A 13,624-nucleotide genomic window follows, 5' to 3' on the forward strand; every position below is an offset into this window, starting at 1 on the left:
TGTTTGAATGCTAGGGCTTAAGAAGATGAGGTGACTTTCCCAAGGCTTCACTGCTAGTAAATGCACTATTGGAACTAGGAATCTATGCCTTTCATCTTCAGATTTCATGCTTTGTCTCCACACCGTATCAGTCAATTCAATAAGAAAATTATATTCACAAATGAATAATATCCTAGAACACAATTTCATCTAAAAATGCATTTATGTAAAAATCTTTAATTCCTCAAAGAATACAATAGCAGCTGCAGTTCAAAAAGGCGCGTGTGAACTCCAGTTTAAATCTAAGCTATCCATAAGGAGTTTACTTTGATAAGTCACAGAATGAATACAAACTCTAAAATCAGAAATACCTATGCTTAAATTCTGGCTTTAAGTAAGCCGTGGGGAGGTTATTTAAATACTCAATCTCAATTTCTTCAACTTAAAAGTGGAGATTATATATACATATATTTTTTTCTTTAGAGCTTCTGAAGATTAGAGATAATTAATGTAATGTACCTAACACCATTCACTAAAGTAGACATTGAATAAATAATCAATAAATAATCAACTATTATTACTACTTACTGACAGAATGTCTCAATCTAACATTTCGAGAATATAAAAAATACAAAAACAGACTAAGAGCAACATAGTCCTTTTTTCCTCCTAATCGAATGTGGGCTAGAGTCCCATCCGATTAAAGTAACTGACCTTATCATGTGGACGAATATTGGCAGCAAACTCCACTGTGTGACAGATAAGTAGCCACTTCAGCTCTTGGCTGAATAAAGCCTGCACACCATGTAACTAAATATCCAGCCATAGCAACAGATGCATATGAATCTAGTAGTACTCTTACCAAGAATGCTCACATTCCACTGAAAACCAGGGGTATTTAGGGAGGCACAAGGACCATTTTAATTCACAGAATACAAGAGGCTTATATTTCACCCTGAGGTAAATCAAATCTGGGACTCATATGAACCTACCCTTCAAGGAAGAATGCCAAATGAAGGGGATGCTGTGGTAACATGAGCTAAACCTCTGCTTCATTCCTGGCCTCCACAGAAGTACCACAAATAACATAGCTCCTCTCAAGAAAAAAAGCATTAGATTTTGATTCATACTATAAATAATGATTGAATGTCACAGGACTCAATTCCTGAAAGTTATAGTTTCCTTATAGGGCAAGAACAGGAGCTGTTTAGAGGGTGCAGTTTTTTAATACAGAAATTGCTATTTGTGTAAATTCTGGTAGATAATTTTTCTAGCATGAAAAGAAAAATTCATAATTCCTAGCCCAGAACATGAGAAGTATCTGACAGGTAAATGGCTTTGTGGAGAATTTTTTAAGGTCAGATATTTTCTTCTCAAAATTTGAACACATTTTAACAATTCTCAGTTCAAATCTGTTACTGGTAAATGTGAAACATAAGGGCTCCTCTATAAGGAGCCCTAACTTTTATCACAGTAAAGTTTTGGGAGGTTCATTAGGATCATTGGGAAGATTTATAAGTGTAAGAAGGGAAACTGGGTCCATGTTAGGAAATAACATTGTTCTTTAAGTGTGATGGGCAGGAAGACATAAATATATTAACTTCCATTTTTTCTTATAAACCTTCTCTATTTGAGAGGTACACAGCCTAAATTTAAGGCTACAGGTTTCCCTTCCATTTTTAAATTAATATGCCTAAGCCTGTATTTCTAAATGTTAAGAGTTTAAGAAATCCTCTTATAAAATGAAAAAAGCCAGTGTGCATATATTGCTTCCCATATGGAACATCTTTCGTTGTTGCCTCCAGCATCCTTTCTTGTGGATAAAGAACCCATCTACCCTTTCAGGGAACTATGTCATCCTTACACTTAATACTAGATGTGCTCAATGCTATCAAGGTGCTGCTGTTCCCAAGACCCTCATCCTTGGTGGAAAGATCTAGAAAATGTGTATACATTATTTTATCTAAATAAATATAAAATATATATAATTATATATACAAAAAGATGATGCTTGAGCAACAGGGCTTTGAACTGTACAGGCCCGTTTATACAGATTTTTTACACTATGTGTGTACCACAGGATTCATGGTTGGTTGAATTTGTGAATGTAAAACCTCGGAGGGGAAGGGTTGACTGTAAAAGTTACAGGCAGATTTTTGACTGATCAGAGGGTCAGTACCTCTAAACCCCACTCCGCATTGCTCCAAGGGCATATGTGTGTGTGTGTGTGTGTGTATCCCTACACTTTACATCTATATTTATTTCTACATATATGTTGGAAAATACAAGTTAAAACTGATATCTACAATGTCAATTCATCACTGCAGGATCTTCTATTCTCCTTGAGTATATTTTTTAACTCTCTTCTCTAACAGTGAGCAATCTGTCTTCTAACATCCTTAATATATTTACTTATGTGAACAACCCCCCAACATATCACCCATCTTTGTTTATGTACACTATTATCTACCTGCTTGGCTCTGACTCCCCACCTGGTCTCCTCTGCTCTTCTCACCCATGCATGGGTTTCACAGCCTTTACAAGGCTCCCCTGACAGACTGGGCAAGGATGACATTCCATGCATATGCCCTCATCACTTGGCTCTGATTCCCCACACCAGGCCATGGTGTCCTACCCGACATGGAAGCTCCCGTACTCTGCTCGGCTTTGAACCTTCACACCTGGCCACCCATCCTTAGTCCACTCAGGCTCTGACAGCCACCATTCTGCCCCCACTGAATCCAGTCATCCAGCCAATGCAGATGGCTGCTTGGTGGTGCTCTCATCTAACAGCTATAGGACTGAATTTTTCTGGAAGGGGGAAGGGAAACTGGAGAAAGTCATTTTCATTTATTAAATAGAATAATTTTATAAGGGGACATGTCTTTTCATCTCCTTTTTGGTTACCTATTTCAATCAGTTACAATAATTAAGCTTTTTGAGAAAAAGGATGACTCTAAAGTTTTAGATGACTTCATGTAAGGATGGACCTGCCATTTCTTAAGATAAACAAAAATAGGAGGGGTAAGTTTTGGAAACAAAATTCAGGAGTTTACCTTGACACATATGCACCTGAGGCATTCAAGTGAACAGAGAGACAGCCAAGTGAAAATGCTAACATGAAAGCTGGATATTGTATTCTGGAGTTCTGGGGACAGGTCTGGATTGGAGACATGAATTTAAAGTCCCTCCGGATACTAGCTGTTTAAAGTCATGAAAATAAATGAGATTACCAAGAGAGTAATTTTCTACCAGAACTCTCAGGACAAAGGCATGCTAATGTTAGAACTCAAAGAGACAAGAAACAATGAGGCAACAGATAATGAAGAAGAGCAGTTAGTCAAGAGGAGAATCCAGAGAAAGCTGCAGAATAGACTATTACGTTAAAGGTCCCCCCTTGAAGTATATCTTGCTAGCCATGACTTAATAGTCTCCTCACAGAGTGACTAAGGACTTGACAAAATGACTTGCCTTGGCCAATGAGACATCAGCAAATATGACACAAGCAGAGGCCTGATCTGGCCTGATATCCCCTATCGCTGATGAACACTATGCAAAAAAACTGATGCAAAAACATCATCAGAACAAGCCGAACAAATTCAGCAGCATATTAAAAGGATCATTCACCATGACCAAGTGATCCGTCATCATCAAGGAGGCTGACCCAAGGTTCCTTACATGGCAGTCAGAGGGGAACAAGAAAGCAAAGTTGTGAGCAAAAGCTTCAAGACTTCTGAAGCTAAGGCTCAGAAGTCACATACTGCTTCTGCAGTAGACTGGGGATCGGAACAAGTCAAAAGGCGAAATTCAAGAGTAAGGTTAATAAGAGTCCACCCCTTGATGGAGAGGTGGCAAAGTTATATTGCAAAGGGCCATGCCTTCAGGAATGGCTCAGCAACTTCTGGACATCTCTGCCAACACTATACTATGTCATATATTAAATTTCCTCAAATTTTGGATCCATTTCTAGATTGTTTTAAAAACCAAGTCCATTAATGTGTATTACTATTCACATGCCAATGCAAAACTATTTTAACCACCTGTTAGCTGAATCCTACTTTATTTTCCCTCTTTAAAATTTTTTTTATGGAAACTTAATTTTTCTATATGTTCTTTAAAATGCTTCTATCTCTAGCTTTAAGAAGGTTGTTATTTTATTGAAATCACATATTTGTAGGAGAATTTAAAGAGAATTTACTATACGTTGTCTTCTATCCAACAGTACAATTTGCCTTTTAACTTTTATGAGTCATTTTTTTATATCCCTTGTTAGCATTTTAAGCTTTTATTTTTGTAGAGCATTCATATTTCTTGTTTATTCTTAAAAGTTTACTTTTCTATTGCTATTATAAATGATATTTATCTTTTCTGATTATCAAAAAGAAAAGCTACTACTTTTGTATCCTAGATATGCTGCTGCATAACCTTAGGCAAGTTACTTACTCCATTTAGGGCTTAGTTTCCTCATGAAATTCATTGTGTTGATGTGAGTTATTTATAAATGAGTCAACACATGTAAAGAGCCTGGCATAAGGTAAAGGTTCAGTAAACATCACCTATTATTAACAGTGTCACATAAATTTGGAAATCAGCCATCTTACTGAATTGATTCTCTTATTTTGACTAGTTCTTCACTTGATTCTCTTGGATTTTCCAGATATACAGTATGATCATAATCTCAACAATTTCATTAATGTCTTTAATACTTTATACTTCTGTTTTTCTTTTAAAATAACAATGGCTACTAGTTCCAAAACAGTAATAAGGTATTACCTGATGGGTGTCTTACTTATAACAGGGAAGAATATTTCTATTACAAATGTAAATAACAGCTACATTAAAATGCTATTGCATAATCTATACCAACAACTGCTTATAGATATTCCTCCATCTGTGGCATGTAAGTTGTTTCTTGAGTTTTTCACTATTGAAAGTAACATAAAAATAGTTATCTTTGTATATAAATATTTGCACACATTTTTCATTATTTCACTGGGGAGTTGGATGTCCAAAGTAGCAGGGGGATAAATTAGATGAGTTTGGGACCAGCAAACTATATAAAATAAACAACAATGTCCCACTGTACAGCACAGGGAGCTATATTCAGTATCTTCTAATAAACTACAATGGAAAATAATCTGAAAACAATGTATGTATAACTGGATTACTTTTCTGTACATCAGAAACTAACATAACATTGTAAATCAACTATAATTAAAAAATAAAACCTTAAGTACTGGAACTTAATCGTGTATATATAATGAATAAAAGATCTTAAAAGTAAAAGAAAACCAAAGTGGACATCCTAAACTCCAGATTCACATGGCCTTTCAGTAAGACTATACCAATCTGCACTCCCAACAGCAGTATTATAGGAGTACCCTTCTCTTGCTGCATCGCTATTGGCAGTCTATTTGAGATAAACAAAATGATGATGTTTTTGTTTCCTTAGCTAGTACACCTAGTAATTACACTTACACCCAATGGTGGAGTCTAAATCCTTACCTGTCAAGTGGCCCTTGTAACAATCCTGAATGAGATCTCCTCAGAGTAAGAATCAGTACAGCCTTGGCAGAACTTGCTTTGTTCAAATAGGGTTTCTCTACCTCAGCACTACTGATGTTTTGAATGAGATACTCCTATGCTGTGGAGGACTATCTCACGCACTGAAAAAAGTGTAAAGGCATCCCTGGCCTCTACTCATTTGATGGCAGCTGCACCAGTTTTTCCAATCTGTGATAACCAAAGTATTATCACATATCCCCAGATACAGACAAATGACCTCTGCCAAAATCATCCCCAGTTGGATATATGGTGTTAGAAGAATAAAATCCTAAGCATTGGATACAAAAGTCTATGACCACAAGCGAACGATAATGGTTCAGATAAACTTTTGTTATAGGCAGAGACTAAAGAGACAAATCAATAAAATGTAGGCTAAAATACTCACTTTGCTTTATAGGGTGAGTCCGAACCAGAATTTTTTGCTTCCAATAAACTCTCATATTCCTTGGCCCTGGAGAGAAAAGAGTTTTATCATTATTAGCTATTCTGTTGTTAATTTTTATACCAAAATAAAATTTTGGCTATGTTTTTCCCCTCCCAGTATTAAGAATATTACTATGCTCATTTTTAACAATTCCATTTCTGACACTGCTTCTTTACAATACTATAAATGCGATCCAGAAAGACTGAAAAATACATATTTCCTCTCAGGACAGAAAATCATAAAAACATTTCTGAGTTAGGGACTTGATACAGAATGGTGCCTATTTTTCAAAAAAATCAAAATCATAATTAAATTTGAAACCATTTTAAGTTTCTATAAGGTGGTTGAGATGGCTGAATATCAATGTACCTCAAGAGGTATTCAATGCAAAATTACTGTTGTTCAGTTGCTAAGTCATATCCAACTCTTTGTGACCCCATGGACTGCAGCACCCAAGACTTCCCTGTCCTTCACCATCTCCCAGATTTTGCAAAATCACATGTCTATTGAGTTGGTGATGCCATCCAACTGTCTCATCCTCTGTTGCCCCCTTTTCCTTAAGAGTTGGCTGTTTGCATGACGTGGCCAAAGTATTGGAGCTTCAGCATTAGTCCTTCCAATGAATATTTAGAGTTGATTTCCTTCAAGATTGACTGGTTTGATTTCCCTGAAATCAGGGGACTCTCATGAGTATTCTCTAACACCACAATTCGAAAGCATCAATTCTTCTGTGCTCAGCCTTCTTTATGGTCCAACTTTCACATCTATACATGACTACTGGAAAAACCATAGCTTTGACTATATAGACCTTTGTTGGCACAGCGATGTCTCTGATTTTTAATATGCCATCTAGGTTTGATACAGTTTTTCTACCAAGGAGCAAGTGTCTTTTCATTCTGAGGCTGCAGTCACTGTCCATCATGATTTTGGAGCCTAAGAAAATAAAATCTGCCACTCTTTCCATTGTTTCCCTATTTATTTGCCATGAAGTGATGGGATAGATGCCATGATCTTTGTTTTTTGAATGCTGAGTTTTAAGACAGCTTTTTCACTCTCCTCTTTCATCTTCATCAAGAAGCTCTTTAGCTCCTCTTTGCTTTCCGCCCTTAGGGTAGTATCACCCGAGTATCTGAGGTTGTAGATATTTCTCCTGGAAATCCTGATTCAAGCTTGTGATTCATCCAGTCCGGCATTTTGCATGATGTATCTGCATAAAGTTAAATAAGCAGGGTGACAATATGCAGCCTTGATGTACTCCTTTCCCAATTGTAAATCTGTTTGTTGTTCCAGGTCCTGTTCTAACTGTTGCTTCTTGACCTGCATACAGGTTTCTCAGGAGACAGGTAAGACAGGTATTCCCATCTCTTTCAGAGAATTTTTTTGTTTATTGTGATCCACACAATCAAAGGCTTTAGAGGGTCAATGAAGCAGAAGTAGATGTGTTTTTGAGTTTCCTTGCTTTTTCTATGATCCAATAGATGTTGGCAATTTGATGTCTGGTTCCTCTGCCTTTTCTAAACCCAGATTGTACATCTGGAATTTTTTGATTCACATACTGCTGAAGCCTAGCCAGAAGGATTCTGAGCATTACTTTACTAGCATGTGAAATGAGTGCAATTGTGCGGTAGTTTGAACATTCTTTGGTATTGCCCTTCTTTGGGATTGGAATGAAAACTGACTTTTTCCAGTCCTGCGGCCACTGCTGTGTTTTCCAAGTTTGCTGACACATTGAGTGCAGCACTTTCACAGTACCATCTTTTAGGATTTTAAATAACTCAACTGGAATTCTATCACCTCCACTAGCTTTGTTCATAGTATTGCTTCCTGAGACCCACTTGACTTCACACTCCAGGATGTCTGGCTCTAGGTGAGTGACCACAGCATCATGGTTATCTGGGTCATTAAGTTCTTTTTTGTAGAGTTCTTCTGTGTAAAGAATAGTCATTGAAGTCTAGAAGTAATTTTAAAAGTGGAAATGATGACCAGATACTCAAAGATTTGTTCTATTTTGCTTTTGTTGTTTATACTAGTCAGCATAAACATTTAATATTGGCATTTAGTCAAACGCCAAAAGTCTGCAAAAATCTAATAACATTTCTCTGTCATTGTTCAGCTAAGCTCCAGCTTGTGTGTTCCAGCACTTAAGAGCCATCAATAGGTCAACAATCAGCAAATGTCACTTCTACAATACATTAACAATGATTTTTCAGTTTCTCTTTTCAGAGGTCAAAATTTAAGTTTTGACCATTCATCCAAAGGGTTCTAGTCTCTAATTAGTGACCTGTGAAAGAACTAATCACAATGTACACCAATCCAGAGAGCGATGACTGGTGAAAAAAAAAAAAAACTGATTCATAAAAACCTGAAAGATGCAATTTACAACAGGCCTAATGAGAGAAAAAATCAATCTAGCATAAGTTATGCTTGGGAATGAAGAAATAGCTAAATTAGAATTAAACATTAAATTATGTATGTTTCAACCTACATGTGTACATTGAAAGTGAAAGTGTTAATCACTCAGTCATGTCCAACTCTTTGCAATCCTATGTACTATAGCCCGCCAGGCTCCTCTGCACACAGGATTTCCCAGGCAAGAATACTGGAGTGGGTTGCCATTCCCTTCTCCAGGGGATCTTCCCAATTCAGGGATCGAACTCAAGTCTCCTGCATTGCCAGCAGATTCTTTATCATGCGCTCATTGAAAGTGAGTTTTAGTCACTCCGTCATGTATGACTCTGTGACCCATGGTCTGTAGCCCATCAGGCTCCTCTGTCCATGGGATTCTCCAGGCAAGAATGCTGGAGTGGGTTGCCATTCCCTTCTCCAGGGGATCTTCCCAATCCAGGGATCGACTCAAGTCTCCTGCATTGTCAGCAGATTCTTTACCGCCTGAGCCAGGGAAGCTTTCAATGTGCTCATTGCTCTCAGCCAAAATATTAAGGCATATCAAAATGGGGAAATATCCACACTCTACTTGTCATTGTGACCTCATATGAAGGTGGGAAAAATTACAATTATGTAGGGTTCAATGCATTCCAAGCACACATGCCAGAAGCTATACACTCACTGTCTTGTGCAGTCTTAAAAAAATACCTTTTCCTCATTTTACAAAAAAGAAATTAAGGTTTAAGAAGTGGTCTATTATATCAAAACATTTCTTCATCTGAGGCTTCAAGTGGAAAAGACTGAACATATTCTCCCATTTGTGCACACTTAACTAGAAAATTATAATACTATCCAAAGATATCCTAACTCTACCTGAAATGGTAGTTAAGCACTTTTTCCTAACTTGAATCTTATCTTGATTCACTTTTAACAATCAATTAAACACTTATTTCCAGAGTTCATACTCTGTATAAACTAAACTAGAATATGGGGGATAATAACAGTTATATATGGCAGGGATGAGGTATATACATAGTGGAGCTATTCAAGATATTTATTCTCCACAAGGAACAGGAAGATACAGCATTAAAAGGCACATAATTCTGCAAAGCTGAGTACGTAACAGATGTGAACTGTCACACGTGCTCATTACCACCTAAGATGCTATGGGGAGTTTCCTCAAGGAAATGGAAAGTGTACCTGCTTGAAAGATAGGTAGCATCTGAATACACAAAAAGAAAATGACATTAACAGGACAGAGAAGTGAGCAATAATGAAGACACAGAGGGAAACACAAGTTATACTGAGGGAACTATGTACAGATCCCTTTGGCTGGAGCAAAAGATTAAAATATGGGAATAATGAGAGATAAGACTGAATATTATAATTAAATTCTGACTATTTACTTTAAGAAAATGACTCACTTTATTAATATTTTAAATTTATTAGTGTCACGTTGTATACTACATTTCCTCACTTTTAGTCTCCTTGTTATCAGGATTATATTTTTTCTCAGATATAATGTGGGATATTTATTTACTCCATTTTTTTTGGCTAGCCTTTTCATAGTCTCTTTTGTTACCAATATACTCAAAGAATTAGATCTTATCAACTTCTATTTAATTTGTTTTTATCTTTATAAAGATATAGTACATTATAAGTGCCATATGTGTATTTGTTAAATAAAAACAAATAAATCCATACTATTTTCCAGGAAGGAGATATGAAAATTGTTCTAATCCTTGAGTTGTTTAGATCATTTCTACTTCAACTGATAAAATAAATTAAGGTTAAAATTTCATTCTGAGTAATTTTTTTACTATCTTCCCATAAGTTTCATTTTCTTACTGTCATAAATGTCAAATAGTTTATTTCCATTTTTTCTTACTCCAAAAAAAAAAAAACTCATTACTTCAAACATTTTCTGCCCCAACCCCACGCTTTGGTTTCAAAATGTTCATTTTTTGTCTTTATAATTTTTTTTATTCTTGGGTCAGCTTTATTGAGGTATAACTTACGTCCAATAAATACTTGAAGTTTTAAACCTATAATTTGATGAGTTTTCACAACTGGGCCTACCAATGTCAATGAAACCACAATCATGATATAAAGCATTTCTACCACCCACAAAGTTTTCTCATGTTTTTTTTTGCAATAACTCTCTTTCCTCTTCCCCTACCCTTTCGTTCCTAGCAACCAGCTGTCTACTTTCTACCCCAAAGCTTTCTGAATATCAAATCAGTACAATCGTACATACTCTCTTGTATCTGAATTAATTCATTTAGAATAAATCTCTTGAGAGTCTTTCATAATGTTTAATATATTATTATTTTATTCCTTTCCACTGCTCTACAGTGTACCGTTCTTTGGATACCATAATTTGTTTAATCCACTACCAGCTGGATATTTTACTTTCCAATCTGGGACTACTAACTACTTATAAACATTTGTAGACAAATCACTGCATGGATAAATGTCTTAATTTCTCTTAGATAAATATAGAAGTGGGATTGCTAAGCTATATGACAAGCACCTGCTTAACCTTAATTTACAAAATGTTTATGTTTTTACAAAATGGGTCATTCCAATTTGTACTTCTACCAGCAACGTATAGAGTTTCAGTTGCTTTAATCTCCAACTATTACTGGTGAATGGCCTATTTCTCCCCTCAATTCTGTCAGTTTTCCCTTAATGTATTTTGTGGTTTTCTCACATGCACATATGTTTGTAATTGTTATATATTTTTGATGGATTCGTTCTTTCATCACTACAAAATGTCCTTCTTTCTTTATTGTACAATTTTGGTCTTAACATATATATTGTATTATATTAATATAGTTTAGCTACATTACCTTGCAGAGGTTATTCTTCTCATGAAGTATCTGTTTCGTTTCACATTAAGCCAGCTGGGCTCTTATATATTAAGTGAGTCCCTTGTAGATAGCATATATTTAAATCATTTTAAAAAAATTCATTCTGCCAACCTGTATCTTTCACTGGAGTCTTTGAAGTGAAAGTGTGAGTCACTCAGTCATGTCTGACTCTTTGTAACCCCATGGACTCTAGCCTGCCAGGCTCCTCTGTCCATGGGATTTCCCAGGAAAGAACACTGGAGTGTGTTGCCATTCCTTTCTCCAGGGAATCTTCCTGACCCAGGGATCAAACTCAAGTTTCCTGCATTGCAAACAGATTCTTTACTGTCTGAGCCACCAGGGGAACACTGGAGTCTTTAACGCACCCATATTTAACATAACTACTGATAAGGGCAGATTGACTCCTGCCATTTTGCTATTTTATGTATGCTCTCTTTTGTCCCCCATTTCCTTCATTACTGCTTTATCTTGTGTTAAATGTACCATCTTCATTCCACTCTCATTTCTTCATGCATATATATGTACATATATATTTGTTTAGTTATTTAGTCTCTTTGTAGGTGACCTGAATTATAATAAACATCTTATTTCATAACAATCTAGCTAGAATTAATATCAGCTTAAGTTTCAGTAGTATACAGAAGTGTTCTATGTAGCATTTGGCTTCCCATGTGGTTCAGTGGTAAAGAAGATGCCAGCCAAGCAGAAGATGTGGGTTCAATCCCTGGGCCATGAAGATCCCTTGGAGAAGAAAAGCGTAATCCACTTCAGTATACTTGCCTGGGAAATCCAATGGACAGAGGAGCCTGATGGAGTATAGTCCATGGGGTCGCAAAAGAGTCAGTCACGACTTAGTGACTAAACAATAATAATATAGCACTTATTCTTTATGCTAGAGTTATAAATCACAGATTTACACAGTGTGTGCCCATAAACATAGGTTTATAATTATTATTTTGTGCAGCTCACTTTTAATTCAAATGGGAAAAATGAGAAGTTACAAAAATACTACATATACACTGACTTATATAGTTATTTCTATAGTGTTTTGTATTTCTTTGCATGTATTCAGGTTACTGTCTACTTCATTTCAATCTCAGACTGAAAATTTCCTTTAGAGCATCTCGAAGTGCAGGTCTACTAGAGACAAACACTTATCATTAAATGTATGAATTTCTCCTTCATTTTTGAAATTTTGTCAAGTATAGAATTCTTGGTTGACAATTTTTTTTTCTTCTACCAGGAAACTGAATATGCTTATCCTACTAGCTTCTGACCTCCATATTTTCCTATAAGAAATAAGCTATTATTATACTGCAGATATTTTATATATGTAGAGTTGTTTCTCTTTTAACACTTTTAAGATTTTCTTTGTCATTATCTTCCAATGTTTGATTACGTGTCATAACGTGGATCTCTGCATTTCTTCTACTTTGAGTTTGTTGAACTTCTTGGATCTGCAGATTCATACACTTCATTAAATTTGGAAAACTTTCAGATATATTTCTTCAAATGTCCTCTGCCCTTTGCTCTCCCCACTCTCCTGGGATGCCCCTTACGTTTATGTTGGTACGCTGGATAGTGTCCCAGAGGTCTCTGACTTTTACCCATTCTTTTTTCTTTCTCTTCTATAGAAAGGATAATCTCAATGGATAGTTTTCAAGGTCACCAATTCTTTCTTCTACCTGCTCAAATAACCTGATGAATCCTTCAAGTAATTTTTCATTTCAATTTTTGTACTTTACAGCTACAAAATTTATTAGTTCCTTTAAATTTTTTAAAATCTCATTATTAACCTTTTCCAGTTGGTTAGGTATCATTCACATGGTTTCCTGTACCTCTCTGAGTACATTTAAAAATTTTAAAGTCTTTGTCTAGGAAGGCCAATGTCTGGGCTTCCCCTGGGACACTTTCCATTAATTCCTCTCCCCCAAAGTATGGGCCACTTTTCTTTTTCTTTGCATGCTGTGCAACTTTTCCTTAAGAACACATCTCTATATTTAAAATGGATAACCAACAAAGACCTACTGTACAGCACATGGAACTCTCCTCAATGTTACATACCAGTCTGGATGGAAGGGGGGTTTGAGGGAGAATGGATGTATGTATGTGTATGGCTGAGTTCTCTCACTGTTCACCTGAAACTACCACCACACTGTGAACCGGCTATACCCCAATACAAAATAAAGTGCTTAAAATTACAAAAAAAAAAAAAAAAAAAATCAATGCCATATTTAAAAAGCAGATATTTTCAGCATTATAATGTGGCAACTCTGGAAATCAGATTCTCTTTCCTCTCAGGGTTTATTTTTGCTTGTTGTACATTGTTTAGTGACTTTTCTGAACTCATATTCTAAAGTTTATATTCTTTGTCATTATGATCTCTAAAGTCTTGGTT

At 35.9% G+C, this 13,624-nt stretch overlaps 1 protein-coding gene across 5 annotated transcripts in view; it reads right to left on the reverse strand.

Annotated features, from left to right (window-relative positions):
* Positions 1–13,624, reverse strand: part of SCAPER (S-phase cyclin A associated protein in the ER) — a 396,679-nt gene that overhangs the window by 204,819 nt on the left and 178,236 nt on the right. For all 5 annotated transcript variants that reach the window (XM_061158921.1, XM_061158918.1, XM_061158919.1 and 2 more), the window contains one exon: positions 5,930–5,995. In XM_061158921.1, coding sequence (XP_061014904.1) covers positions 5,930–5,995 — 66 coding nt within the window. The remainder of the gene's footprint in view (positions 1–5,929; positions 5,996–13,624) is intronic.

The sequence above is a fragment of the Dama dama genome, chromosome 13 (assembly GCF_033118175.1).
Source record: "Dama dama isolate Ldn47 chromosome 13, ASM3311817v1, whole genome shotgun sequence".
Classification (NCBI taxonomy): domain Eukaryota; kingdom Metazoa; phylum Chordata; class Mammalia; order Artiodactyla; family Cervidae; genus Dama; species Dama dama.